This window comes from Crocuta crocuta, unplaced genomic scaffold, assembly GCF_008692635.1.
Source record: "Crocuta crocuta isolate KB4526 unplaced genomic scaffold, BGI_CrCroc_1.0 scaffold197, whole genome shotgun sequence".
Lineage (NCBI taxonomy): Eukaryota > Metazoa > Chordata > Mammalia > Carnivora > Hyaenidae > Crocuta > Crocuta crocuta.
In genome coordinates, this window is record NW_027532002.1 from 1,511,896 (window position 1) to 1,539,326 (window position 27,431).

The 27,431-nt window shown below is 38.6% G+C and overlaps 1 protein-coding gene across 4 annotated transcripts in view; it reads left to right on the forward strand.

The window, feature by feature from the left end:
• Positions 1 to 27,431, forward strand: part of MATCAP2 (microtubule associated tyrosine carboxypeptidase 2) — a 58,127-nt gene that overhangs the window by 25,174 nt on the left and 5,522 nt on the right. For 2 of the 4 annotated variants that reach the window (XR_013337884.1, XM_077775306.1), the window contains exons 3-5: positions 12,618 to 12,761; positions 13,374 to 13,506; positions 14,015 to 14,320. Coding sequence is in view for 3 of the 4 variants with exons in the window: in XM_077775306.1 (XP_077631432.1) it covers positions 12,618 to 12,761; positions 13,374 to 13,506; positions 14,015 to 14,320 (583 nt within the window). In the remaining variant the exon portion in view is untranslated. Of the gene's footprint in view, positions 1 to 10,176; positions 10,196 to 12,617; positions 12,762 to 13,373; positions 13,507 to 14,014; positions 14,321 to 27,431 lie in introns of those variants that run through there. The other 2 variants (XM_077775308.1, XM_077775307.1) reach the window with 2 other exon arrangements.

The window sequence follows — 27,431 nt, forward strand, 5'->3', positions numbered from 1 at the left end:
AGTGGTTTTCTTTTTTTTTTTTTCTTTTAAACATTGGAATGTAAAGATGCATCTGTTGTTTCTCCCAGATGTTATATTCAGTGCTTTATACAGTGGAGACTACTTGCAGCTAAAGGTATCTGAGTGTATGACTACTGCTCTAGTGTCCCCATCAGTTTGTGGCTATTGTACCTTAAATGGAGACCTAATGATCTGATTGAGTAATCCATATCTTACTTAATTTGCTGCCAAGAAGTAGTAGCCACCATTGGAAAATTCATTCAGTATTTGGGATTTTGCTTTTCATTCTGAGAATCTCAAAGTACCAGAGAGAGTGTATGTGTGTGTACACACCTCATGTTTATCTGAAAGAAGCATTTTCAAACTGATTTGAGGAATACTGCATGAGAAAGAGAGTCACGTACATTGGAAAACACAAAATACTGTATTCATCCCTGAGATTCACTGCACACAGTACATCATAATGAAGGCTTGTAAATCTTACTTAACTTTGTTTAATACAATATTTTCCAATCACATTTGGCCATGAAACCCTTTTAAAAATGATATCTTGTTAACCACTTTCCTACAGGAAAGAGTTTGGAAAACACTGGCCTAAAGGAAAGGACTATATGATCTCCTAGGGATTATTTGGTATTTGGATAGGTGGTGGGGGAAAAGTTATAGACATTAGAATTTACTAAAAAGGAAAGTAATGAAGGGAGGGTTGGGATTGAATGGAGATCAAATCGTTACTTTAAATTGTAAAATTAAAACCCAGCTATCTTCTGCTAAAACTATATACGGTCATGGGAAATGGATTGCAAAACACATTCACGGTCTCTTTCCTTTTCTCCACTCTCTTACTTGGTGTTGTCTCTGTCTCTGATTTCATGCTCACAACAACTCTTTGAGGTAAATGGCAAAAATTTTCATTTCCATTTTGCCCACGAAGAAACTAAACCTGCATAAGGTAAAATGAACAATACTCAGGTGACACTTGAGTAAATGGTAAGATATTAATATAAAACTAGATCTACTCATTTCTAGTCTTTCACAATATCACTCAACTTGTATCATAATAGTGTCCCTATTGTACATTGTACATAGTTTTTCATTGAGTGAAAACTGTAGTTGAGAAGGGAGATAGTTTATCTACACAGGACTGTTGAAGTGGTTCATGATTGATGGTCAGATTTTCAAACTACTAAACAGGAAGCAGAATTAGCATTTTACATTCTTGTCAGCAGTGTGTAAGGGCCCTAATTTCTCCACACCCACATCAACTCTTGTTTTGCTTTTGTTTTTGTTTTGATAGCCATCCTGGTGGTTGTGAAGTGGTATATCGTTGTTTTGATTTGCATTTCTCTGATGACCAATGATGTTGAACATCTTTTCATTACCAGCCATTTGTTATATATTCTTTGGAGAACTGTTCAGAGCTTTTGCTTATTTATTTATTTATTTTTTTACAAATAGTTTATTGTCAATTTGGTTTCCATATAACACCCAGTGCTCATCCCCAGAAGTGCCCTCCTCCATGCCCATCTCCCCCCTCTCTCCCACATTCATCAGTCCTCAGTTTGTTTCTCAGTATTCAAGAGTCTCTCATGGTTTGCCTCTCTCCCTTTCCCGCACCATTTCCCCCCTTCTTCTCCCCCATGGTTCTTTTGCTTATTTTTTTAATGGTGCTATTTATGTTTTTATTATTGAGTTGTAGGAGTTCTTTACATATTCTATACATGAATCTTTATCAGATAAGAAATTTGCAAATTTTTTCTCTCCTTCTGTGAGTGATCTGTTCACTTTCTTGATGATTCCTTTGAAGCACAGGAGTTGTTTTTTGTTTTGTTTTGTTTTGTTTTTAAATTTTGATGAAGTCCTACTTAACCTAATTTTGTTGTTGTTCATACTTGTGGTGTCACATCTAAGAAACCATTGCCTAATCCAAGGTCATGAAGATTTATGCTTATGCTTTCTTCTAAGAGTCTTACAGCTTTTGCTCTTACATTTAGGTCTTTGATCCATTTTGAGTTAATTTTTGTATAAAGTAGGGACCTAATTTCTTTTCTTGTATATACAGCCTTCCAATTGCCCTAGCACCATTTGTTGAAAAGAATTTGATTACTGTGTGTGTGTGTGTGTGTGTGTGTGTGTGTGTGTGTGTAATATCTCCTTTCTTATAAATTTTTAAAATTTTAATTCCAGTGTAGTTAACCTGTATGGTGTATTAGTTTCAGGTGTAAAATACAGCAGTTTGACAATTATATTTCTCAGTGCTCATCAAAATAAGTGTCTTCTTAATCCCCTTCACCTGTGTTTCATCCATTCCCCCACCCACCTGCCTTACTATTGACCTTCTGGTCTCTATAGTTAAGAATCTGATTTTTGGTTTGTCTCTTTCTCTCTTTTTTTCCCCCTCTTCGTTTCATTTTGTTTCTTAAATTCCACATGTATGTGAAATCATACAGTATTTGTCTTTCTTGACTGGCTTATTTTGCTTAGCATTATCCTTACTAGATCCATCCACATTGTTACAAATGGCAAGATTTCATTCATTTTTTTTTCTTTTTCTTTTTTAATGTGTATTTATTTATTTTGAAAGAGACAGAGAAAGAAAAGCTCAGGTAGGCTCCCCAGCTATCATTGCTGAGCCCATTGTGGGACTCAGTCCCATGAACTGTGAGATCATGACCTGAGCTGATATCGAGTTGGACATCCAACCAACTGACCCATCCAGGTGCCCCAAGATTTCATTCTTTCTTACAGCTGAATAATATTACATTGTGTATATATACCACATCCTTATTCATTCATCTATCAATGGACACTTAGGCTGGTAATTTGGCTACTGCAAAAAATGCTACAGTGAGCATAGGAGTGCATATATCCTTTTGAATTAGTGTTTTTTTATTTGTTGGGTAAATACTGAGTACTGTGATAACTGGATCATAGGGTAGTTCTATTTTTAGTTTTTTGAGGAACCTCCATACTGTCTTCCACAGTGGCTGCACCAGATTGCACTGCTACCAACAGTGTACCACAGTTCCTTTTTCTCCACATCCTCACCTTGTTTCTTGTGTTTTTGATTTTAAAACATTGACAGGTATGAGGTGATATCTCATTGTAGTTTTGATTTGCCTTTCCCTGATATGAGTGATGTTGAGTGTCTTTTTAGGTGTCCTTTGGCCATCTGTATGTCCTTTTTGGAGAAATGTCTGTTCATTTCTTCTGCCCACTTTTAATTGGATTATTTTGGGGATATTTTGGTGTTGAGTTGTATAAGTGCCTTATGTATTTTGGATACTAACCCTTTATTACATATGTCATTTGCAAATATCTTCTCCCATCCGGTAGGTTCTTTTTGGTTTGTTGGTTATTTCCTTTGCTGTGCAGAAGCAGATTTTTATTTTGATGTAGTCCCAATAGTTTATTTTTGCTTTTGTTTCCCTTGCCTCAGAAGAAGACATAGCTAGAAAAATGTTGCTGTGGCTAATATCAGAGACGTTACTGCCTGTGCTTTCTTCTAGGATTTTTATAGTTTCAGGTCTCACAGTTAGGTTCTTAATGTGTTTTGAGTTTATTTTTGTGTATGGCATAAGAAAGTGGTCTAGTTTCATTCTTTTGAATATAGCTGTCCAGCTTTCCCAACACCATGTGTTGAAGAGACTGTCTTTTTCTATTACATATTTTTGCCCCGTGTCAAAGATTAATCGACCATATAATTGCGGGTTTATTTTGGAGTTTTCTCTTCTGTTCCATTCTGTTTTTGTAGCGATACCATACTGTTTTGATTACTACAGCTTTGTAATGTAACTTGAAGACTGGAATAGTGATACTTGAAGACTGGAATTGTTTTTTCTTTTTAAAAATTGCTTTTGTTCTTTGGGGTCTTCATGATTCCATACAAATTTTAGGATTGTCTGTTCTAGTTATGTGAAAAATGCTGTTGGTATTTTGATAGGGAGGGATTACATTAAATCTGTAGGTTGCTTTGAGTAGTATAGACATTTTAACAATATTCATTCTTCCCATCCATGAGCATGGAATGTCTTTCCATTTGCATCATCTTCAGTTCTTTCAGTCAATGTTTTATAGTTTTCAGAGTATAGGCCTTTCACCTACTTGATTTTGTTTATTCCTAGGTATCTTATTATTTTTGGTGCAATTATAAATAGGATTATTTTCTTAATTTTTTTTTGCTACTTTATCATTAGTGTATAGAAATGCAACAACTTTCTGTACATTGATTTTGTATCCTGCAACCCTACTGAATTCATTTATCAGTTTTACTAGTTGTTTGGTAGAGTGTTTAGGGTTTTCTATAATATCATGTCATCTGCAAATAGTGAAAGTTTTACTTCTTCCTTAACAATTTGGATGCCTTTTATTTCTTTTTGTCTGATTGCTGTGGCTAAGACTTCAGTACTATGTTGAATAAAAGTGGTAAGAGTGGACATCCTTGTCTTGTTACTGACCTTAGGGGAAAAGCTCTCAGTTTTTCCCTGTTGAGGATAATGTTAGCTGTGGGTTTTTCTTTTTTTATATATAAATTTAAAAAATTATTTTAGAGAGAAAATAAGTAGATGAGAGGGACAGAGGGAGAGAGAGAGAATCTCAAGCAGTCTTCATGTATAGCATGTAGCCTGACACAGGGCTTGATCTCATGACCTTGGGATCATGACCTGAGCTGAAATCAAGAATTGGACAGTAAACCAGATGAGCAACCCAGGCGCCCTTGTGGGTTTTTTTCCTTTATTACGTTGAGATATGTTCCCTCTAGACCTACTTTGTTGTGGGCTTTTATCATAAATGGATGCTGTACTTTGTCAGATGCTTTCTCTCTATATATTGAGATGATCATATAGTTTTATCTTTTCTCTGGTTGATGTGATATATCACTTTGATTTTCAAATATTGAATCACCCTTGCAACCCAGGAATAAATCCCAGTTTTAATAAGGTGCATGTGTCTCCCAGAGGAGGTGCTGGGCCGCTGGGGACTGAGGCCCTGCAAAGCTCACAGTTGGCAGAGGGTGTTGGCAAGGTTTGCACGGGTCTTCTGGAGGAGGTTGACTTGCAGCACTGGGACTGAGGCAGGCCTGGCTGGAGGGGGCAGGGTAGGATGTAAGCAAGTTAGGTAGTGAGTGTGGTGAGTCCTACAGGTGGCCTGTGTTTATGATGGGGGTGGGAGAGGGAAATGGCTCTGCCAGCTCCTTTGTTCCTGGAGGAGTCTCCCAGTTTAGTCTGTCCCTCTAGGACAGGCTCTGTAATTAGTAAATAACCCTCCCTTAGGCCCCAGGCATTTTTCAAACCTGCTGCTCCTTTGTATCTCTGAGCTGTTTGTTGTGCTGTTCCTTTAAGGGTGGGGACTTGGTTTTCACTTGCCTTCCTGGCTTTCTCAGAGCTGAGCCAGCAGATAATGGTAAATTCTAGGCTTTAAGTCCCACTGGCTGTAAAAACTAGTGAAATTCGACCTCTCTGGTTTTCTGAGCCAAATGGTGCGGGATTTGTCTTCTCCATGTGGGCTCCCCAGTGAAAGGGTCTGTTTCTCTCCCCCCTCTGTATCCACAGTTCCCTTCTGCAGGTGGCCTGTTTAGCTCCCTACCACATTTCCATCTTCCTACCTTCTTCAATGTTGTGGAGTTTGTTTTGCCTGTCTTCCTCTTTTATGGGTTATTTACACTGCTGTGAGTGTTATCTAATTGTATCCATGTGGCAAGGTGAGCTTAGGGTCCTCTTACTCTGCCATCTTCCTGATTATACTCTTCTTGTTTGTTTATTTTGAGAGACAGAGTGTTCACAAGCAGAAAGAGCAGAGGAGGCGGAGAGAGAAAGAGACAGACAGACAGACCGACCGACCCCAACAGGCTCCATGGTGTCAGTGCAGAGCTCAATACGCCTGGCTCCACCTCACAAACTGTGAGATCATGACCTGAGCCAAAATCAAGAGATGCTCAACTGACTGAGCCACCCAGGCCCGCCTCTTCTTGTTTCAGAGAGGAGAATAAGAGTGATTCAGGGTCATGTAGTAGCAGTGCTATATATAGCATTATGAAGAATGGTGCTGTTTTATTGTATGTAACATAAATGACATCCAGATCAGGGGAGAGATAGGATCATTTCCTTCATACTGAACAATTGCTCATTTGTATTTACTTCCTTTTTGCTCTAGGTTTGAGCTTTCTGAAAATCAATTTGTTTTTATGCTTATAAGATATAAAAGGTTTAAAACATTCTCTTATAAAGAGGAAGAATTCAGAAATAATTGATACAAGCAGAGATAATGTATTGATTCATAATTTAGCAAAAAATACATGGTTTTTGGTCCAATTTTAAAAGGCAGAACTGTGCTTGGTGGTCTATTTCAGCCCATTTTTAGTAAGGAATATCCTACCTGATACTGTTCTTACAGAACTCAAGAGTAGATTCTGTTATATCATTTTCTAACATGGTGATGGAAGAGTTGGCCTAGTAGTAAGATGGACACAACAGCAAGAAACAAAGCCCCACTCCTGCAGAGTAGGGAACTAAGACCTGGGCAATAGGGTTGTGTATATATTAAGGTGCTTTGGTTCCAAAAGTTTAAAAATTGATCAGTAAAACTGTGTAGTGTCTGATTGCTTACTGTTTATATTTCCTATTCTTACAGTTGGAAGGCAGCAGAGAATATATTTGATATTTATAGGTAATTCAGGACTATATTTCCATCTGGCTGAGGCAAGTGGCTGCTTACTCCATGAGCAGGCCTCGAGAATACAGGCCAGACCAACTCTTCCTACCAGCAGTCTGCTCTGCCTAAAAACCCATAGATAAATATTTGTTTGAATTGTTAAGACTTTTACCCCATGCATTNTCTCGAGAATACAGGCCAGACCAACTCTTCCAGACCAGCAGTCTGCTCTGCCTAAAAACCCATAGATAAATATTTGTTTGAATTGTTAAGACTTTTACCCCATGCATTCTTTTTTTAAAACACAAATTCTCCAGAGAAAAGATATCAACGATTGACTAACTGGCAAGTGGGAAGAAGTCGGCGGTAAATAGAAAGACCTGGAGATTACGAAGTAGAGGGCACTTAAACGTTAGGTTTCCAATCATAAAAGAAATATATGTTCAGTATAGAAACTTAGAAAAGCATAGATAAGAGAATAAAATTCCATAATTCTGTCACCAACAGATAATCACTATTGACATTTAGTGTGTTTTCCTTGTCCCAGCCCTAGTGTTCGTAATTGAGGTTAGTATATACTTTACATACCTGTTTTTCCTCACGTCATTAAAAACTATCAGCGTTTCTTTTTGTCAGCATTATTGTCACTGACTGCATGTATTTCATAAAATGAGTATAGAATCAGTGAAGTCTTTTGGGTTTTCCTACTGGGTTTTCTTATTAGTCCACTCCGGGGGCTTCTTGCAGTGAGCCATGCGGCAGTGGAGGCGCCAGCTAGGACAGGGCTGCGCCAGCCCTCAAGTCACCAAAGGAGGACCATGGCCCAACCAGTTACAGCGGAATTGTTATTTCCTTTCTCCAGCCCGCAGTATACTCAAGGGAAAGAGGGGCCCAGAAAACTGAGGAGGAATGAGAATCAAATTGCCATTATACTGTTCTTTCCCAGGGAAGGTTCTTTAGGCCTCAGGGGAAGGAGCTTTAAAGTATATGTAATTGACATTTTAAAGTCGATTAAATTGACTTCAAGTGTACTTGTTTTTTTTAATACTTGAAAATTATTGGAAAGCTAAGGAAACTGGTTGAGATATTTAGACATAGGAAGGTGATATCCTGGATAGCAAATTGAAAGTGATGATTGGAGGGGCACCTGGGTGGTTCAGTTGGTTAAGCATCTTGTTCTTGACTTCCGCTCAGGTCATGATCTCACAGTTAGTGAGTTTGAGCCCTACATTGGGCTCTGCACCAACAGCACACGAAGCCTGCTTGGGATGCGCTCTCTTGCTCTCTCTCTCTCTGCTTCTCTCCCTCTCATGTGCACATGTTCTCTCTCTCTCTCTCTCTTTCTCTCTGCTCCTCTCCCTCTCATATGCACATGCGCTCTTTCTCTCTCTCAAAATAAATAAACTTAAAAAAATTAAAAACAAAGAAAGTGATGATTGGAGCAAAATAATTAAGCCCCTTCTTGTTTTAATTCTCCACCAAGTAACTTAAATGATGATATTAATGGAGAAGAGAGATTTGACGTGAAATTTATTGCCTTTTAGAAGTAGTTTGCTCTGTGGACAAGGTATGTGAAAGCTTAATGCTCCAGGTGGTATAGATAGGGATTCTCTGAACTAAAGGGAGACTAGATAAACTTCTTCCTTTCCTCTTAAAAAAAAAATCACAAACTTGGGAAGGATGGGGAGATGTAGGTCAGAGGGTACAAGCTTTAGTTATAAGCTGCATAAGTCCTCTGGGTCTAGTATACAGCATGATGATTATAGTTAATAATACTGTATTGTAGGGGCGCCTGGGTGGCTCATTCAGTTGAGTGTCTAACTCTTGATTTCGGCTCAGGTCATGACCTCATGGTTCATGGGTTGGAAGCCAGGTGTTAGGCTCTGTGCTGCAGTGTGGAGCCTACTTAGGATTCTCTCTTTCACAGTTCCTCAAAATAAATTTTAAAAACTTAAAAATAATAATACTGTATTGTATACCTGAGATATGCTAAGATCTTAAATGTTCTTACCACACACACAAAAAAACGGTAACTACATGAGGTGATAGATGTGTAAATTAACTTGATTGTGGTAATCATTTCACAATGTATACATATATTAACTCATTACATTGTATGCCTTTAAGAGAACACATCACATGATACAACCTAAATATACCCAGTTGTTATTTTTTAAGTTTATTTGTTTTGAGAGAGGTTAAGTTTGTTTATTTTGAGAGAGGGAGCACAGGAGCACATACACACATGTGAATGAATGGGGGAGGGGCAGAGAGAGAGAGGGAGAGAGAGAATCCTGAGGAGGCTCCACACTGTGAGCATAGAGCCTGGACTTGGGGCTCAATTTCACGAAATGTGAGATTATGACCTGAGCTGAAATCAAGAGTCAGATGCTTATCTGACTAAGCCACCCTGGTGCCCCACAATTTTTATTTTTATTTGTCAGCCATAATTCAGTAAAACTGGAGAATAACTTTTTCCTCTTGATCATAACACTAACATATATGCATATTGTAAAGAATTTTAAAACTTCTGAAAAGTACAGATAATAAACCTCAATGCAGTCCATCACACCATCCCAAACAAGAACGGCAGCCTTCAGGTATATTCTTGCAGGCTTCCTTGTGCCTTTTTACATTGCTTATTGCCTTTTCCTTTTTCCAAAGCTGAGATCATACTCCTAAAATTTTTGTGGCCTGCAGTTAAGAGATTGCCTAGAGCAGAAATTGTAACGTAAAAATATTCACTGATGAAGTGACCACTCAACATTTCTGCTTTTTCTTTTAGAGCTTGAATGTATTCACACATTTAACCACTGTTTCTGTCCCTGTGCCTGGGGACTATTATAATGTGAGTAGATTGGGAAGTTATTTCTTGAGGTTAGTGAAGGATGCTGGAGATCTTTGTGATCACTGACAAATCTGTCTAGGTTGGACCAGTTGAAAAACTGATGATGAAAGAAATCAGTAGAGATGATGGTAGGATAGGCACTTTAAAGAATGATTGGACAGGACATCCTATTAACGTAAGCTTTATGGAACGTGGATAAAGCTCCCATGGAGTATTGCCACCATTATAATGCCATGTAAGTCGGGATGAAATGAAGGATGTTATGTGCTATCGTATATTATTCTGATGGAAAAATCACTGCACCCTCCCCCACAAAAACCCCACTATTTTAATTCATTATTTGATGAATCAAAAAATTTGTAGGCATAAAGGTTGCCTAAATGTTGTTAAGCTGCCAAGGTATGTTTTCTTTCTTGTATTTATAGGGTACCTTTTTAGTATAAATTTTCTATCAAATTTCTGTTTCCTGTTATGACTATGAATGCTTATGAATATGAATACTTAATAGCCTTCTACTATTGGTGATAAAGAGAACACCTGTATTTAAGTTTTTTTTTTAATTCTCTAAATTCTTTTATATCTGTTATAATAAGCACAGTAATTCCCCTTATCTGTGGTTTCATCTGCAGTTTCAGTTACCCGAGATCAACTTCACCCTGGAAGCAGATGATCCTCTTTCTGACATACTGTCAGAAGGTCAGTGGTGGCCTAATGCTGCTGCCTGTGTCATTCATCTCCCTCTATCTTATCACGTAGTCGTTTTATCACCTCACATCATCACAAGAAGAAGAGTGGGTTATGGTACCATAAGATATCTTGAGAAAGAGAGAGGTCACATTCACATACTTTTTATTACAGTGTATTGTTATAATTGTTGTTTTCTCATTAGTTATTTTTAAACCCTTAGTGTGCCTAATTTATAAATTAATCATAAGTGTGTATATATAGGAAAAACATAGTGTACATAGGCTTTTGTACTCTCTGTGATTCAGGCATCCACTGCCATCTTACTACATATCCCCCTGCAGATAAATGGGGTCAACCATAGTAACCAGATAACAACATTTTTTCTAGTGAGTAAGCATATGCCAGTAAAGCCAGTTTTATCTGAAATTAAGTACACATTTTAAAAACCTATAACTACAAGTTATATTAAAAAATTTCTTTAACCTTTTTTATGTCTAAATGTCAGTCCAATATAGAAGGCACCACTTCTGTCTCTCCTGGAATTAAGGCCAAATTTCTTACCTTCTTCTCACTCTGATATAGTGATGACTAGGGATCATTAGATTGGGGTATGCAAAAAATCTTTGCTAATCTGCTGAAATGGGTTTTTAATTATATACTTTTATTCTTTTAATTATCATAGTTGTCATATAAAAAAATGTAGCCTCTTTGTGCTATATTCCCATTCTCTGAGATCCTAATTTTTACCATGCACATGAGTCATATGAAGATCTTGTTAAAGTGTGTGTTCCGATTCAGTAGGCTAGGTGGGGGGCCAAGTTCTGCATCTGAAACAAGCTCACATGCAAAGTCAGTGCTGCTACCCTTTGGACCACAGTTTGAATTGCAAGGCTTTCAAGAACAGTTTTGGGAACAGAAGCCAGGCAAATCCTATAGAAGCCATTTCTTGTTATGCTAACTTTAAGTCACTTGCCTAGTTTTTTAGTAATACATATTTTTCCATTGGGGATATATATGTTGTGTTATAACTTGAAGTGTGTTTTCTTTAGTTTTTGTGTTGAGCATATTATCTACAGCTGTGACATTTACAAAGAATGAACATACCGATGATGATGATGATCATGAGGATGATGTAATAATTGACAAGTATTGACTACTTATTTATACTTTATAAAGATTGACTAAATTTTCTCAAAAAAACCCATGAAGTAGACATTATTTTACCCCATTTAAGAATAAGGAGGCTTGGGGCGCTTGGGTGTCTCAGTCAGTTAAGCGTCTCACTTTGGCTCAGGTCATGATCTCACAGTTCGTGGGTTCAAGCCTCGTGTTGGGCTCTGTGCTGACAGCTCAGAGCCTGGAGCCTGTTTCAGATTCTGTATCTCTCTCTCTGACCCTCCCCTGTTCATGCTCGCACGCTCGCTCGCTCTCTCTCTCTCAGAAATAAATTAAAAAAACATTAACAAAATAAAAATGAGGAGGCTTAGTAATAAGTTAGTGACTTGCCCATGGCCTTACAGCCAGAAGGTGGATAGAGCCAAGGCGTCAATGCAAGTAGTCTGACTCTAGTGCTTGGTAGTTTTAATATCTATCCTTACTAGTCAGAGAGTAGGAAACTAGACTTAATAGCATGGATTCTCTAGCTTCTGTCTTAGTTCCTATAAGATATATTTGCATTTTCTAGCTGCTTTCCCAAAAGACCTTTCGTAGATCCTTTTCTGTCCTTAACGTTTTCCTTGTGGCTTTTTTGAGATACTAAGCGTCTGATTCATTACTAGTTTTTTTAGTCTTCTTTTCTGTATATCTGTGTTTAGAAAAGATCTCAACTTTCATATTCTTTTGATGTGAAAATTTATAAAGAATGAAAAGTAGGTTATATCCTGCCCTGAATGAAAGATAAAAATGTTTTTAGTAATGTTGAAACTGTTTTCTATGAAAGACTAGCCCAGGAAAACTTAAGATTTTATAAGATTGTCACAGAAGAATGGTGGATTATTTTGTGTGTTCTTTAAAAATTGGGGCTATTTTTTTCTTTATCCAAGTGGCAATTATAATTTAGTGATTAATCTGGAGGCCTACCTTCTGATCTGACTTCTGTTGCCAAACCACCAAATGGTCTTTTGAGAAGCCAAGGAGCCCTCTGCCTTATCTCCTCAGCCTGTCAGATGGCGGCACTGTATGCACTACCTTTATCCTTCAGCATGTGAAGGAGAAACAAACACGGAAAGAGCATTTTTAAGTACAGAGATGTTTGTAAAACTTTGTGACAACGAGTGAAAGATGTTTAGGATTAGGTGTGGTACCTCAGTTGCAGTTACAGAACAGGTCATGATCAATAAGAGTATAACTGGCTTATTACTCATCTCAAACTAATGCAAGGCTTTTTATTTTCATTATCTGTGTGTGTGTGTGTATATTGTTTTTTTTACAGTCCATCAATATTATGGAACTGACTTTACAGAAATATGGAAGTTATGAAAAATTTGAGCAGGCCACCGGTGGCAGCCTGCTATCTAAAACTCGAATCTGGAGTCACGTTAGGAAGTACATGATGAAAGAAGGCTGCATGGGCGAGGTATGAATCGGGATGATGTGAGATGCTGACTGCTGGCATTTTAACTCCCAGTGCCACATGGTTTTCTCTGCAGGTTTTGTTTTCCCATCCCCAATCTGCCCATGAAATTAGGCACCCGGAAGTCTCACTAAATACTCTAAAGTTTCTGTTGCATTGAAGTATTGTGCTCAATTTGTGTTTTTCTTTATTTACTACCATTTCTGTATAGTTTATGGGATTATCAGAATTGTTTCATGAAAATTCTTAATGAAGAGAATTAAGTGCCTCCTCTTATTAGTAGCCGGTTCAAAATAAGCTTTGGCCCAACAGCGAACAGGACTCTGACTTCTATACCTTCCTTTGCATCATTGTAGCCAGGGGGGACTGTATTTGAGAGCACAGCCCTCTACTGTCCTTCAATCCAGGAAAGGTTCTTGAGTTTTCCCTGGCTCAAAAGGGGAAGGGTCAGAAGTCATTGACCCTGCATTTCATCTTCTAGGTTTCTGGGAAACTTGAATTGGTATAAGCAAAATAAAAACATCTGATTTACGGGTGTGGTTTCCTGTGAAGGTTGCCTCTGCCCAGCCTTTATGTTTTGTTTTATATATTTATATTCTTCCTCTTGCTCCTTAGATTGTGGTTCATCTCACTGAAGACCTGCTTTCCCGAGCTTCAATGACAGTGGTAAATGGATGTCCAACGCTGACCATCAATGTTTCCACTGCACGTGAGCACTGGCTGGAGGGCATGCTGAGGCATGAAATAGGTAGGGTGGCCCTTCTCCATTTGTTCATTTGTACTATCAGAAATCAGCATGAAAAAAACATTCTTTTATAAATGGGTTTTTTTTTCTTAGCAGTATTTGGCAGAAAGTAATGAAATTATTACATTTCACCTGAGCTAAGATATTAATGTCTCATTTCAAATTAGGTTTTTTAGGGCACTGTGTAGCTGTATTAAGAACAGATAGTCATTTAACTCCTCTGGATTTCAGTCCCCCCTTCTGAAACTGAGGGAAATTGAACTAAGTGCTCTCTCAGATTTTTTTTCCAAACATCAAGCCTATGATTCTTCCCTTTACCTCTCCTAATGACACATGTAGTCCTTCTGAAGGCAGGTACAAAAGGCTCTAGGGTCAGGCCATTTTCCACTTTGTTTTGATTTGTAGATATACATCAGTTTAGTTTTAGAACTGTTGGTAGAATCTTTTTTTGGAGAAGAATTAAAATGAGAATGTCATTTCTTGTTTTTCGTGTGCATTTTCTTGTTCATAGGCACACATTATTTTCGAGGTATTAACAACCTTCAGCAGCCATGGAATAGTTGGACTGGTCGTAAAAAACATGAACTAAAGCCAAACAATCCCACAGAGGAAGGACTGGCAAGTATTCACAGTGTCCTTTTTAGAAAAGACCCCTTTTTATGGAGGGCTGCCCTACTCTACTACACAGTTTATCGAGCCAGCCAAATGTCTTTTTGTGAACTCTTCAAAGATATTGGAAAATTTGTCAAGGACCCCAATACAAGATGGGATTATTGTGTACGAGCGAAGAGGGGATGGACTGATACTTCTCAACCAGGTGAGTGTCCCTTGACTGTAGGTTTCCTGACTTCGGTTAGTTGTCTATTGATTTTGGTTACATCCTTCTCTGCCAATCATAGAATTCACTTATTTACGAAAAATTAAACCTCTGTTACTTGAGGACAGTGCTAGTTTTCCCAAACCACCGTTCGTTAGCATTATTTTCTCAGATCTCATTTTGAAAAATTTCAAACCTACAGAAATAGGCAGTGATAGAATTCACACTCCTATTACCCTTCCTCTAGATACACGAATTGTTAACATTTTGCCAGTTCTGCTTTCTCACTCTGATTGTAAAAACAGGTTTACTGAGATATAATTCACATGGCATACAGTTTGCCCATTAAAAGGTACAGTTCAGTGGTTTTTAGAATATTCATAGTGTTCTGTACCTGTCACTACTGTTTAATTCTGGAACGTTTTCATCACCCCAAAAAGAAACCTTATACCCACTATCAGTCATTCTTCATTCCTTCTACCCCAAGTCCTCAGCTCCTGTTTTGGACATTTCATACAGATGGAATCATATAATATATAACCCTTTGTGTGTGGCTTCTTTCACTTAGTATAATGTTTTTACAATTCATTCATATGGTAGCATGAATCAGTATTCAATCCTTTTTATTGCCAAATAACGATATATATGTATATGACATATTTTATTTTTCCACTCACCATTAATGGACATTTGATTGTTTCCACACTTTTTGGCTATTATAAATAATGTTGCTATGAAAATTGGGTACAAGTTTATATTTTTAATTCTCATGGGTATATGTTTTTGAGTGGAATCGTTGGATCATATGGTACCTCTCTGTTTAACCTTTTGAGGAACTGCCAGAATGCTCTCCAAAGTGACTACGCCATTTTATATTCCCACCAGCAGTATATGGGGGTTCTTATTTTTCTTTTCTTCTCTTTTCTTTTTTTTTAATTTCAGAACTAGAATTTAGTGATTCATCACTTACATGTAGCACCCAGTGTTCATCACAACAAATGTCCTCCTTAATGCCCCTCACACTTTTAGCCCATCCCCGGCCCCCCAACACCCCTCCAGCAACCCTCAGTTTGTTCTTTGTATTTAAGAGTCTCTTATGGTTTGTCTTCCTCTCTGCTTTTATATTATTCTTGCTTCCCTTCTCTTATGTTCATCTGTTTTGTATCTTAAATTCTGTATATGCATGAAGCCATATGCTATTTGTCTTTCTCTGGCTGATTTTGCTTAGCATAATACACTCTAGTTCCACCCACATTGTTGCAGATGGCAAGATTTAATTCTTTTTGATCACTGAGTAGTATTCTTGTGTGTGTGTGTGTGTGTGTGTGTATTTATATATATCCATTCATCAGTCGACGGACATTTAGGCTCTTTCCATGCTTTGGCTATTGTTAATAGTGCTGCTATAAACATTGGGGTGCATATGTCCCTTCAAAACAGCACTCCTATATCCTTTGCATAAATATTGGGTCATAGGATAGTTCTATTTTTAATTTTTGGGGGAACCTCCATACTGTTTTCCAAAGTGGCTGCACCAGTTTGCATTCCCACCAGCAGTGCAACAGAGTTCCTTTCTCCACATCCTCGCCAACATCTGTTCCCTGAGTTGTTCATTTTAGCCATTCTCATAGGTGTGAGGTGGCATCTCATTGTGGTTTTCATTTACCTTGCCTCCAGAGACATGTCAAGTAAGAAGTTGTTGTGGCTGAAGTCAAAGAGGTTGTTCCTTGTGTTCTCTACGATTTTAATGGCTTCCTGTCTTATGTTTAGGTCTTTCATCCATTTCAAATTTGTTTTTATGTATGTTGTAAGAAAGTGGTCCTGGTTCATTCTTCATGTTGCTGTCCAGTTTTCCCATCACTGTTTGCTGAAGAGACTGTCTTTTTTTCCATTATTCTTTCCTGCTTTGCCAAAGCTGTTGGCCATATGTTTGTGGGTCCATTTCTGGGTTCTCTATTCTGTTCCATTGATCTGAGTGTCTATTTTTGTGCAAGTACCATACTGTCTTGATGATTACAGCTTTGTAATACAGCTTGAAGTGCAGAATTGTGATGCCTCCAGCTTTGGTTTTCTTCTTCCGGATTGCTTTGGCTATTCAGGGTCTTTTCTGCTTCCATACACATTTTAGGATTGTTTGTTCTAACTCTGTGAAGAATGCTCGTGTTATTTTGATAGGGAATCTGCATTGAATATGTAGATTGCTTTGGGTACTTTTGACATTTGAACAATATTTGTTCTTCCAATCTGTGAGCATGGAATATTTTTCCATTTTTTGTGTCTTTTTCAATTTCTTTCATAAGCTTTCTATAGTTTTCAGTATATAGATTTTTTGCCTCTTTCGTTAGGTTTATTCCTAGGTATTTTATGGTTTTTGGTTCAGTTGTAGATGGGATTGATTCCTTGATTTCTCTGCTGCTTCATTATTGGTGTATAGAAATGCAGCTGATTTCTGTACGTTGATTTTATATCCTGCGACCTCGCTGAATTCATGTATCAGCTTTAGCAGTTTCTTGGTGGAGTCTTTTGGGTTTTCTACCGAGAGTATCATGTCATCTGCGAAGAGTGAAAGTTTGACCTCCTCCTTGCCTATTTGGATGCCTTTTCTTTCTTTGTGCTGATTGCTGAGGCTAAGGCTTCCAGTATTGTGTTGAACAACAGTGGTGAGAGTGGACATTCCTGTCATGTTCCTGACCTTAGGGGTAAAGCTCTCAGGTTTTCCCCATTGAGAATGTTACTAGCAGTGGGTCTTTCATACATGGTTTTTATGATCTTGAGGTATGATCCTTCTATCCCTATTTCCTTGAGGGTTTCTGTCAAGAATGGAAGCTGTATTTTGTCAAATGCTTTTTCTGCATCTATTGAGAGGATCATATGGTTCTTATCCTTTCTTTTATTAGCATGGTGGATCACATAGATTGGTTTGTGGATATTGAACCAGCCCTACATCCCAGGAATAAGTCCCATCTGGTCATGTTGAATAATTGTTTCAGTGTATTGTTGGATCTGGTTTGCCAGTATCTTGTTGAGAATTTTTGCATCCATGTTCATCAGGGAAATTGGTCTGTAGTTCTCCTTTTCAGTGGGGTCTTTGTCTGGTTTTGGAATCAAGGTAATGGTGGCTTCACAGAATGAGTTTGGAAGTTTTCCATCCATTTCTGCTTTTTGGAACAGCTTCAAAATAATAGGTGTTAACTCTTCTTTAAATGTTTGGTAGAATTCCCCTGGAAAGCCATCTCGCCCTGGACTCCTGTTTTTTGGGAGATTTTTGATTACTAATTCAAATTCTTTACAGTTATGTGTCTATTCAAATTTTCTATTTCTTCTTGTTTCAGTTTTGGTAGTTTATATGTTTCTAGGAATTTGTCCATTTCTTCCAAATTGCCCAAGTTGTTGGCATATAATTGCTCATAATCTCTCATCATTGTTTGTATTTCTGAAGTGTTGGTTGTGATCTCTCTTTCATTTGTGGTTTCATTTATTTGGGTCCTTTGCTTTTTCTTTTTGATCACTCTGGCTAGGGATTTACCAATTTTGTTAATTCTTGTGACGAACCAGTTCCTGATTTCACTGATCTGTTGTTTTTTTTTTTTAATATATCATTGATTTCTGCTTTAATCTTTATTATTTCCCTTCTTCTGCTGTTTTGCGGCTTTATTTGCTGTTCTTTTTCCAGCTTTTTTAGGTGTAAGGTTAGATTGTGTATTTGAGACCTTTCTTACTTTAGGAAGGCCTGGATTGCTATATACTTCCCTCTTATAACCACCTTTGCTGCATCCCACAGGTTTGGGGCTGTTGTGTTTTCATTTTCATTGGCTTCCATGTACTTTTTAATTTCCTCTTTAATTTCTTGATTAGGTGTGCCTGGATGGCTCAGTTGGTTAAGTGTTCAACACTTGATTTTGGCTCAGGTCATGGTCTCATGGTTTAGGAGTTCAAGCTCCACATTCAGGCTCTGTGCTGGCAGTGTGGAGCCTGCTTGGGATTCTCTCTCCCCCCTCTCTCTCTCTGCCCCTCCCCTGCCACTTGCTCTGTCTCAAATAAACTGCAAAAAATTTCTTGTTTAACCCATTCACTCTTTAGTAGGATGTTCTTTAATCTCCAAGTATTTGTTACCTTTCCAAATTTTTTCTTGTGGATGATTTCAGGTTTCATAGTGCTGTGGTCTGAAAATATGCAAGGTATGAGCCTGATCTTTTTGTACTTGTTGAGGGCTGATTTGTGTCCCAGTATGTGATCTGTTCCAGAGAATGTAGCATATGTACTCGAGAAGAATGTGTATTCTGCTGCTTTAGGATGAAATGTTCTGAATGTATCTGTTAAGTCCATTTGGTCCAGTGTGTCATTAAAAGCCGTTGTTTACTTGTTGATTTTCTGCTTAGATGATCTGTCCATTGCTATAAGTGGGGTGTTGAAGTCACCTACTAGTATGGTACTATTATTAATAAGACTTTTTATGTTTATGTTTAATTGATTTACATATTTGTTTGCTTCCATGTAGGAGGCCTAAATATTTACAACTGTTAGATCTTCTTGGTGGATAAACCCCTTAATTATGCTATAAAGCCATTCTTCATCTCTTGTTACAGTCTTTATTTTAAAATCTAGTTTGTATGATATAACTATGATTACTCCAGCTTCCTTTGACAACCATTAGCATGATTGTTGGTTCTCCATCCCCTTACTTTCAGTCTGCAGTCTTCAGGTCTAAAATGGGACTCTTGTAAGCAGCATATAGATGGGTCTTGTTTTCCTATCCATTCTGATACCCTATGTCTTTTGGAGTATTTAGTCCATTGATGTTTAGAGTACTGAAAGATTCAAATTTAGTGCCATTGTGTTACCTGTAGAGTTGGAATTTCTCTAAATTCTTCTAAATTTAAAAGTTAAAGACAAAATAAAAATGAAGCTAGATTCTAGGTGTGTTTTGGTTGGCTTGTTGAAAGAAGCTTTATGGAATAGAGAAAAAAGGGAAAGAAAAAGGAAAAAGTAAGAAAAAATTAAAAATTGACAGAATAAAATAGAATAAAACATCTAAAAATTAAAAATAAATTCTTCATTATCCAAGAAAAAGGAAAAAAATCCAATTTAAACAAAGAAGCAAAAAACAAACAAATGAACCAGCAAACAGAATGAAACCCAAATGAAGTTATATCCAGTTTCCTATAGAACTCAAACTATGAAGCACTCTATATAGTTCATATACTAAGCAGGTGGAGTGACTTGTGCTGGTCGTCTAAGTGATGTGCTTGGAAGGGGCTGTTGGGCAGGGTTTGGTGTAATGGCTCTGTTCTCCACTAGGTGACACTGCTTACCTTACTGCGATGGATCAGTGTGGGTGCAGGCACATGTACAGGAGAGGTGGAAATGGCTTCACCCAGCTCCCTAATCTCTGGCACTGCAACTTTGCACTCTCACTGACCCACGATCAAGCACAGGTCTCAGGACTCCTTCCACCCCCCGCCTCTACCCTGCTCACGTCCAACCTGTCCACCTGCCAGGTCGCACCTCCCTCCAGGGTTTTATCTCACATGGGGTTATGTTTCAAAATCACACACTTTAGAGATCCCTGTGGCTTGGACCCACGTCAGCTCTTTGGGGTAGGGTTTCATTGAGCAACGATGTGGGGCTGTCTTGCCCCAGAAAATGTTCATGCCATCACGCAGCAGCAGAGGTTCAGAGATTGTGGCAGATCACAACACACAGCACCAGATTTCATGACACTCTGGTGACTTTGTCCTAATACCAGAAAATATGACTGCCCTCTGGGGTCTGCTGGGACCTTTCCCTGTGGGGAGGCTGTATGGCCTCTACCAAATTCACTCCAAGCAGCGGAACCACTTCTCCCCATGTGGCACACGGACCCCTCAGACCACGCTGCCTGCTCCTGGGAATTCGCCCTACTTCCTCACCAGAGTGCCACTGGGCACCAAGTTCTGGAACATCAGACTCTCTGTGCCACTATTTATAGAATCTTGTTGGTATTGAAACTCTCTCCTTTCTTCCTGTCAGTGGCTTTGGGGAAGAGATTTCTTGTTCAGTTTCCCACAAACGGTTTCACTCTTTCTCTTTCTCTTTGTCTCCAGCTGCTTGTGAAAAAGTGTTTTTCCTGCACTCTCCTGATGACTGCACTCTTACCCTCAGCCTTTGCCAAAACAGCTCTCTACTGTCTGCGGCTTTTCTCTCCCCCAGTTTTCCTCTCTGCACTGTGTAGCTGCCAGTTTCTGGGCTCAGGTTATGCAGATTGTTGTGTTAATCCTCTGATCATTTCCTGGGTGTGCAAAATGGTTCGGTGCTGATCTGGCTGCATTTCAGGGATGAGAGAAGCTGAGGGTCTCCATGCTGTTCTGCCATATTTCGGTTCTTATTTTTCCATATTCTTACCAAGACTTAACTGTTTTCATTTTTAAAATTATTATTATAATCATCCTACTGGGTATCTCATTGTGGTTTTTTTTGGTTTTGTTTTGTTTTTTAGATTTTTTTTTATTCCAATGTAATTAACATAGTGTTATATTAGTTTCAGGTGTACAACATTGTGATTCAGCAATTCTATATTCAGTGCTCATCATGATAAATGTACTCTTAATCCCTTTCACTCATTTCCCACCCACCTTCCCTCTGGTAATAATATATATTTATTCTCTATATTTAAGAGTGGGTTTTTTGGTTTCTTTTTTTCTGTTTTATGTCTTAAGTTCCACATGTACATTAAATCACATGGTACTTGTCTTTCTCTGAATGACTGGTTTCACTTAGGATTATACCTTCTAGATCCATCCATGTTGTTGCAAATGGCAAGATCTCAGTCTTTATTATGGCTAGGTAATAATCCAGTGTGAGTTTATAAATACACATCACATCTTCCTTATCCGTTCATCTGTCAGTGCACATTTGGATTGCTTCCATAATTTGGCTGTTGTAAATAATGCTGCAATAAACATAGAAGGGCACAAATCTTTTCAAATTAGTGTTTTTGTATTCTTTGGGTAAATGCTCAGTAGCGTGATTACTGAATCATATATAGTAAATCTATTTTTAATTTTTTTAGTGACCGCCATACTATCTTTTATAGTGGCTAAACCAGTTTGCATTTCCACCAACAGAGCACTGTGGTTCCTTTTTCTCTACATCCTCACCTTGTTTTTTATTTTAATTTTTAATTTTTTTAATGTTTGTTTATTCTTTGAGGGAGGGAGAGAGAGAGAGCAAGCAAGGAAGAGGCAGAGAGAGAGGGAGACAGAATCCCAAGCCGAACCCACAAACCACAAGATCATGACCTGAGAGGAAACCAAGAGTTGGAGGCTTCACTGACTGAGCCACTCAGGCACCCCTTGTGTTTTTTATTTTAAAACACTGACAGATGTGAGGTGATATCTCATTGTGATTTTGATTTGTCTTTCCCTGATGATGAGTGATGTTGAGTGACTTTTCATGTGTTCTTTGGTCATCTGTATGTCGTCTTTAGAGACTTGTTTGTTCATGTCTTCTCACTTTTAATTGGATTATTCCAGGTATTTTTTTTGGTGTTAACTTCTGTATAAGTTTTTATATATTTTGAATACAAGCCTCTTATCAGATATATTATTTGCAGAAAGTTTCCCCCATTTAGTAGGTTGTCTTTTTGGTTTTGGTTGTTTCCTCTGCTGTGAAAAAGCTTTTTATTTTGAATAGTCTCAATAGTTTATTTTTCCTTTTGTTTCTCTTGCCTCAGGAGACAGATCTAGACAAATTTCACTATGGCCAGTATCCAATTATTCCCTGTCCTCCTTTCTAGGATTTGTAGTTTCAGGTCTCACATTTAAGTTCCTTAATTCATTTTATTTTTGTGTATGGTGTAAGAAAGTGGCCCAGCTTTCCCAACGCCATTTGTTGAAGAAACTTTTTTCCCATTGAATATTCTTGCCTCTTTTGCTGAAGATTAATTGACCATATAATCATGAGTTTATTTCTGGGTTCTCTATTCTCTTCCACTGATCTATATATCTGTTTTTGTACGACACCATACTGCTCTGATTACTAGACCTTGGCAATGTACCTGGAAATCTAGGATTGTGATAACCTCGAGTATTGTCCTTTTTCCAGATTACTTTGGCCATTTATTGTCTTTTGTGGTTACATAAAAATTTTAGGATTAATTGCTCTAGTTCCTTGAAAAATGCTGTTGGTATTTTGATAGGGATTCCATTAAATTTGGAAATTGCTGAGTAGTATGGTCATTTTAACCGTATTCTACAAAGCCATGAGCATGGAATAGCTTTCCATTTGTGTCATCTTCGGTTTCTTTCATCAGTGTTTTATACTTTTCAGAGTACAGATCTTTCATCTACATGGTTAAGTTTATTCCTAGGTATTTTTTTATTTTTGGTGCAATTGTAAATGGGATTGTTTTCTTAATTTCTCTATCTGCTCAATATCAGTGTATAGAAATGCAGTAGATTTCTGCATTTTGTATCATGCAACCTTACTTAGTCATGATTTTGTATCATGCGCCCTTACTGAATTCATTTATCAGATCTAGGAATTTTTGCTGGAGTCTCTTCATTAAGTTTATGGTCACTTAAGTTTAAACCATACTTAGTCCATAGACTAAGCAGTTGGAAGGGATTTGTGCTGGTCTTCTGGGGGATGTGGCTGGAGGGCACAGGTAGGCAGGGCTTGATGTAACAGCTCTGTTCTCCACTTGGTGGCTCCGCTTAGCTCATTAGGGTCCATCTCTATATGTACCCACACCCACTAGAGGCAAAATGGCTTCACTCAGCTCTCTAATCGCTGGCACAGAATTTTGTGCCCTCACAAACATGCAATCAAACACCCCTCTTTTTTCTTAGCCTTCTGTCCACTCTGCACCTTTACCCTGTTTTCCAGCTGTCTGCCTCCTAGGTGGCGCCTCCTCCAGAGTTTTATCTCAGATGGGGCAGTGTTTCAAAACCCCACACTTCAGAGACTGCTGTGGTTTAGACCTGCACTGATTCTCTGGGGGAAGATCTTGCTGCACAATGGCTGGGTGCTGGCTTGTCCCAGAAAATGTTCACGCCCTCCCACAGCGGCACAGGCTCAGAGTTTATGGTAAATCACGACACACAGCTGGCACCAGGTTTTGTTGCACTCTGGTGTCTTTGTTCCAATTTAAGTAAACGTGGCAGCTCTCCAAAGTCTGGTGGGACTTTTGCCCACTGCGAGACCTCTACCAAATGCATTCCGAGCAGGGGAGTCATTTTTCCCTATATGGCACACGGACCTTTCAGAGTACTGCTCCTGGGGACTCGCCCCACTTCCTCACCGGAGCACTGCTAGGCACTGTGCTCTGAAACTTCAGACTGAGCTCCACAGTTTATCAAGTCCTGGTGATACTGGAACCCTCTCCTTTCACTCTGTAATAGTTTTGGGGAACAGATTTCTTGCCCAGTCCCCAGGCTCTTTTCACACTTTTTCTCTCTCTTTCTCTCCTACTTTTGCGGGGGGTGCTTTTCTTACATGATCCTGATCTGCACTTTCCCCCTTTCTCTTTCTCTCCGCAAAAGTAGCTCCATGGCTTTTCTGTCCCCCAGTTTACCTCTCCATACCACATACCTGCCAAGTCCTCTTGTTCAAATTATGCAGATTGTTGCATTAATCCTCAGATCAATTTCCTCCTCCCTGTTCAAAATCGTTTGATCCTGATCTAGCTGTATTTCAGGGAGGTGACAAGCTCAGGGTCTCCATACTACTCCACCATCTTAACTTCATGTCTCAATTGCTATGTATCTTGGTGTAGACCTCTTTGGGTTGATTTTATCGAGAGCCATTTGTGCCTCCTGATCTGGATTTCTGTTACCTTCCCCAGATTAGGAAAGTTTTTAGCTATTATTTTTTTCAGATATATTTTCTGCCCCCTTCTCTCTCTCTCTCTCTGAGGTCCTTAGAATATTATTATGAATGATGGTGTTGCTGAGTTCTCTTAATCTATTTTCACTTATTGTCTTCTATTTCTTATTCAGCTTCTTGCTTTCCATTACTCTGTCCTCCAGGTCACTGATCTATTCTTCTGCTTCCTTTACTATCTATTCCCACCAGTGTATTTTTAATATCAGTTATTGAGTTCTTTATCTGTTCTTGGCTCTTTATGTTTCTTATCTTTTTGTTGAGGGTCTCACTGAAATCTTCCACTCTTTTCTCAAGTCCATGAGTATTTCTGTGGCCATTACTTTAAATTCTCTGTCAGGCATATTGCATAAACAGTTTCAAAGTCAGCTACATCTCCTGCTCTTGAGAGTAGTGGCCTTATGAAGAAGAGGTTTTGTAGTACTGTGTAGTTGGGGTGGGGCATATGGTGCCAGCAAGATGCACAGTGGTCTGCTGCTGGAAGGAACCTGTGGCCATTCGGGGAAACTCCTGTGGAGGCCAGGGTGGAGGGGGTGGATCCACAGGAGAATACAGCTTTGCAGGCTGGGCGAAGGTGTGCTGTGTGTGCGGACCTGTAGCCGCTTTGGAGAGCTCCTGCTGAGGGTGGGCTGGAGGGGGAGGGTGCACTGTTAGCAAGCCAGGTGGAGAGTACTTATTCTGGTTCCCGCGTGTGTCCATGTATCTAGGCTGTGGTGGGGAGAGGGATGGCGCCTACCAGCTCTTTTGTTCTTGAAGGCGTCTTCTAAAGATCCTTGTCCGTCCAGCACACATGCTGAGATTAGTAAATAAGTCTCCTTCCCATATACCCCAGTGCTGCTTCTGTGCTGCACCTCAGGGGGGTTGTTTGGTATGCTTTCTCTTTAAGGTTAGGGACTCCGCTTCCTATTGCCCTTCAGCTCTCCCACACCAGAGCTTTGTGATTCTTAAAGTTCCAGGTATTAAGCCCCACTGACTGTAAGAACTCAGGAAATTAAGCCCCTCTGACTTTCAAAGCCAAATGTTAAAGGATTTGTCTTCGGAGTGCAGGTCCCCTATGTGCCAGGTGTGGGGTCTGCTCCTCTCCCTTCACTATGCTTTACAATGACCCTCTTTCCCTTCTTCATGCTTACTGTGTTCCTCTCTCCTGAGGACAGTCTCCTGGGGCAGTTTGGTTTCTGACCATGTCTCTGCCCTTTCTACCCTTTTCAATATGGCCTCTCCTCTACATTTAGCTACCAGTCTTCAGGTTGTTTTCTGGGTTATTTACACTGATGTAGGTGTTAATGACTAGGTCCATCTTGGGACAAGGTGAGCCTCAGATCCTACTCTGCCATCTTCCCTGGAAGTCCCACCGCATTGGGGTTTTGATTTGCATTTCCCTGATGGTTCAGATGTTGAGCATCTTTTCATGTGCTTTCATTGTCCTTTACCTATTTTCTGTGGATAATTGTCTATTTAGACCCTTACTCCATTTACTTGTGTTTTGGTTAACTTGTGTTTTTATTGTTGAGTTGTAAGAGCTCTTTGTATGTTCTAGTTACAAATCTGGTGTTAGCTATGGGATTTACAAATATTCTCTCCCATTTTGCTGAAGAAAAATAGCTATAAGGAAAATGTTCCTTACAGCCATTTTTTAAAAAAAATCTAGATCCAGTCAGAGGCCATGCATTATTTTGGTAGTTATACCTCTTCAGCTTCTTTTAATATGGAAAAAGAAAAAACCTTTGTTTTTTTGTGATACTGACATTTTTTTCAGTCCAGGCTGTTGTTCTTATAGAATGCCACAATATGGATGTGCTTGACTGAATTATGGGTAAGCACGTTTGGCAAGAATATGACAGGATACTAGATTGCACAGCAGGAGCCACCTAGTGACAGGCTGTCTTATCATTACAGATGCTGACTTTTATCCTTGTTACAGCTCTTTCCTTTCTAAAAACACATTTACCTTTTCTTTAATAAGTTAACCCGTGAGGTGATAGACACTGTGTGACTGTCCTTTTTCCCAACAGTTTCATCTCCTGGTTTTAGCATCCATCAGTAATCCTTGCTTGTCAGTTTCACTAGAGAGTTCTAGCACTTTATTATTTATATTATTTGTCTAAAGAAAATAAAGGCCAGGAGTACAGTCACAGTGCATATTGATATTCATGAAGAGTTCTGGTTCTAAGTTAAGCACACTCCTATAATAGAAACTTTAAAAGTTTCTGTCTGCTTTGAAACTTCAGGTTGCCCACAGAGACTTTGGTGGGGCTTTTTTGTTTTATAAAATAATAATTATAAGTTAGTACAGAAATGCTTTTGAGAAAAGGATAGGAATTAGGAAATGTTTATTTAAAAGTCATTTTGACTTTTAAGATTCTGTCAAAAAGTTTTCTTCTGAAAGTTTTTAAAACTGGAGCTTGGAAATACTTACCTTGTCTGTGATGACTATTATGTTACCAGCTGAGTCCACATTAACAACCACCTGTGATGTAGTTGTATGAAAGTGTGGTGCCTAAGAGCCAGGACCAGACAGGAAGCAGAGAAGAGGAAGACATCTGTCCCCTGCCTTTCATGTTGCAAAGCCATTCTAGGCTCAGTTTCAAATCAAAAGTGTGTATGTCATTCCCCATCTCCTTTTTAGATCAGCTTCTCTGTATTTTAGTGCTCTGTACCCAGAGGCACAGAGCTTTCATTTTGCAGATCACGTTAGGCTAGTCCTTTTTTCTGTTTTTTAAGAAAACTTCTTATTGAAAATTTCAAACGTGATTAACATGGTGTGCCCTCATAAACGTCACCTAATCTTAGTAATTACCGACATTTCCTAGCTGTAGGAAAAGTTGTAGGGAAAATGTAGGAAACATTTTCTAGCTGTGGTTCTTCTGTTCTTCTAAGTTCATGTTTTCGTATAATATTTTAAAGCCAATTCCAGACATCAAGTCCTTTCATGCATAAGTACTTCAATATGTATCTCTAATAAGAGTTTTGTTCCTGCTGAAAAGTAGGTACAGCTTATGAGATATGTGTCCCACTTTTTGTCCATAATTCCTATGCTATTAGCATGCCTAAAGAAAGTAATACTTTCTTTATATAGGACTTAATGTATGATGGAATTTTAGTCCATTTAATAGAGCAAAATTTTAGAAAATTTACATACCTTTTCTCCCATCATGACATAACTTTTCTTTGTAAGTGGAACACTTTTTTAACTAGTCTCAGTTCTCGTGGGCTGTTCCTCCATGTCTTTATATTTTCTTCTGTTTTTAAG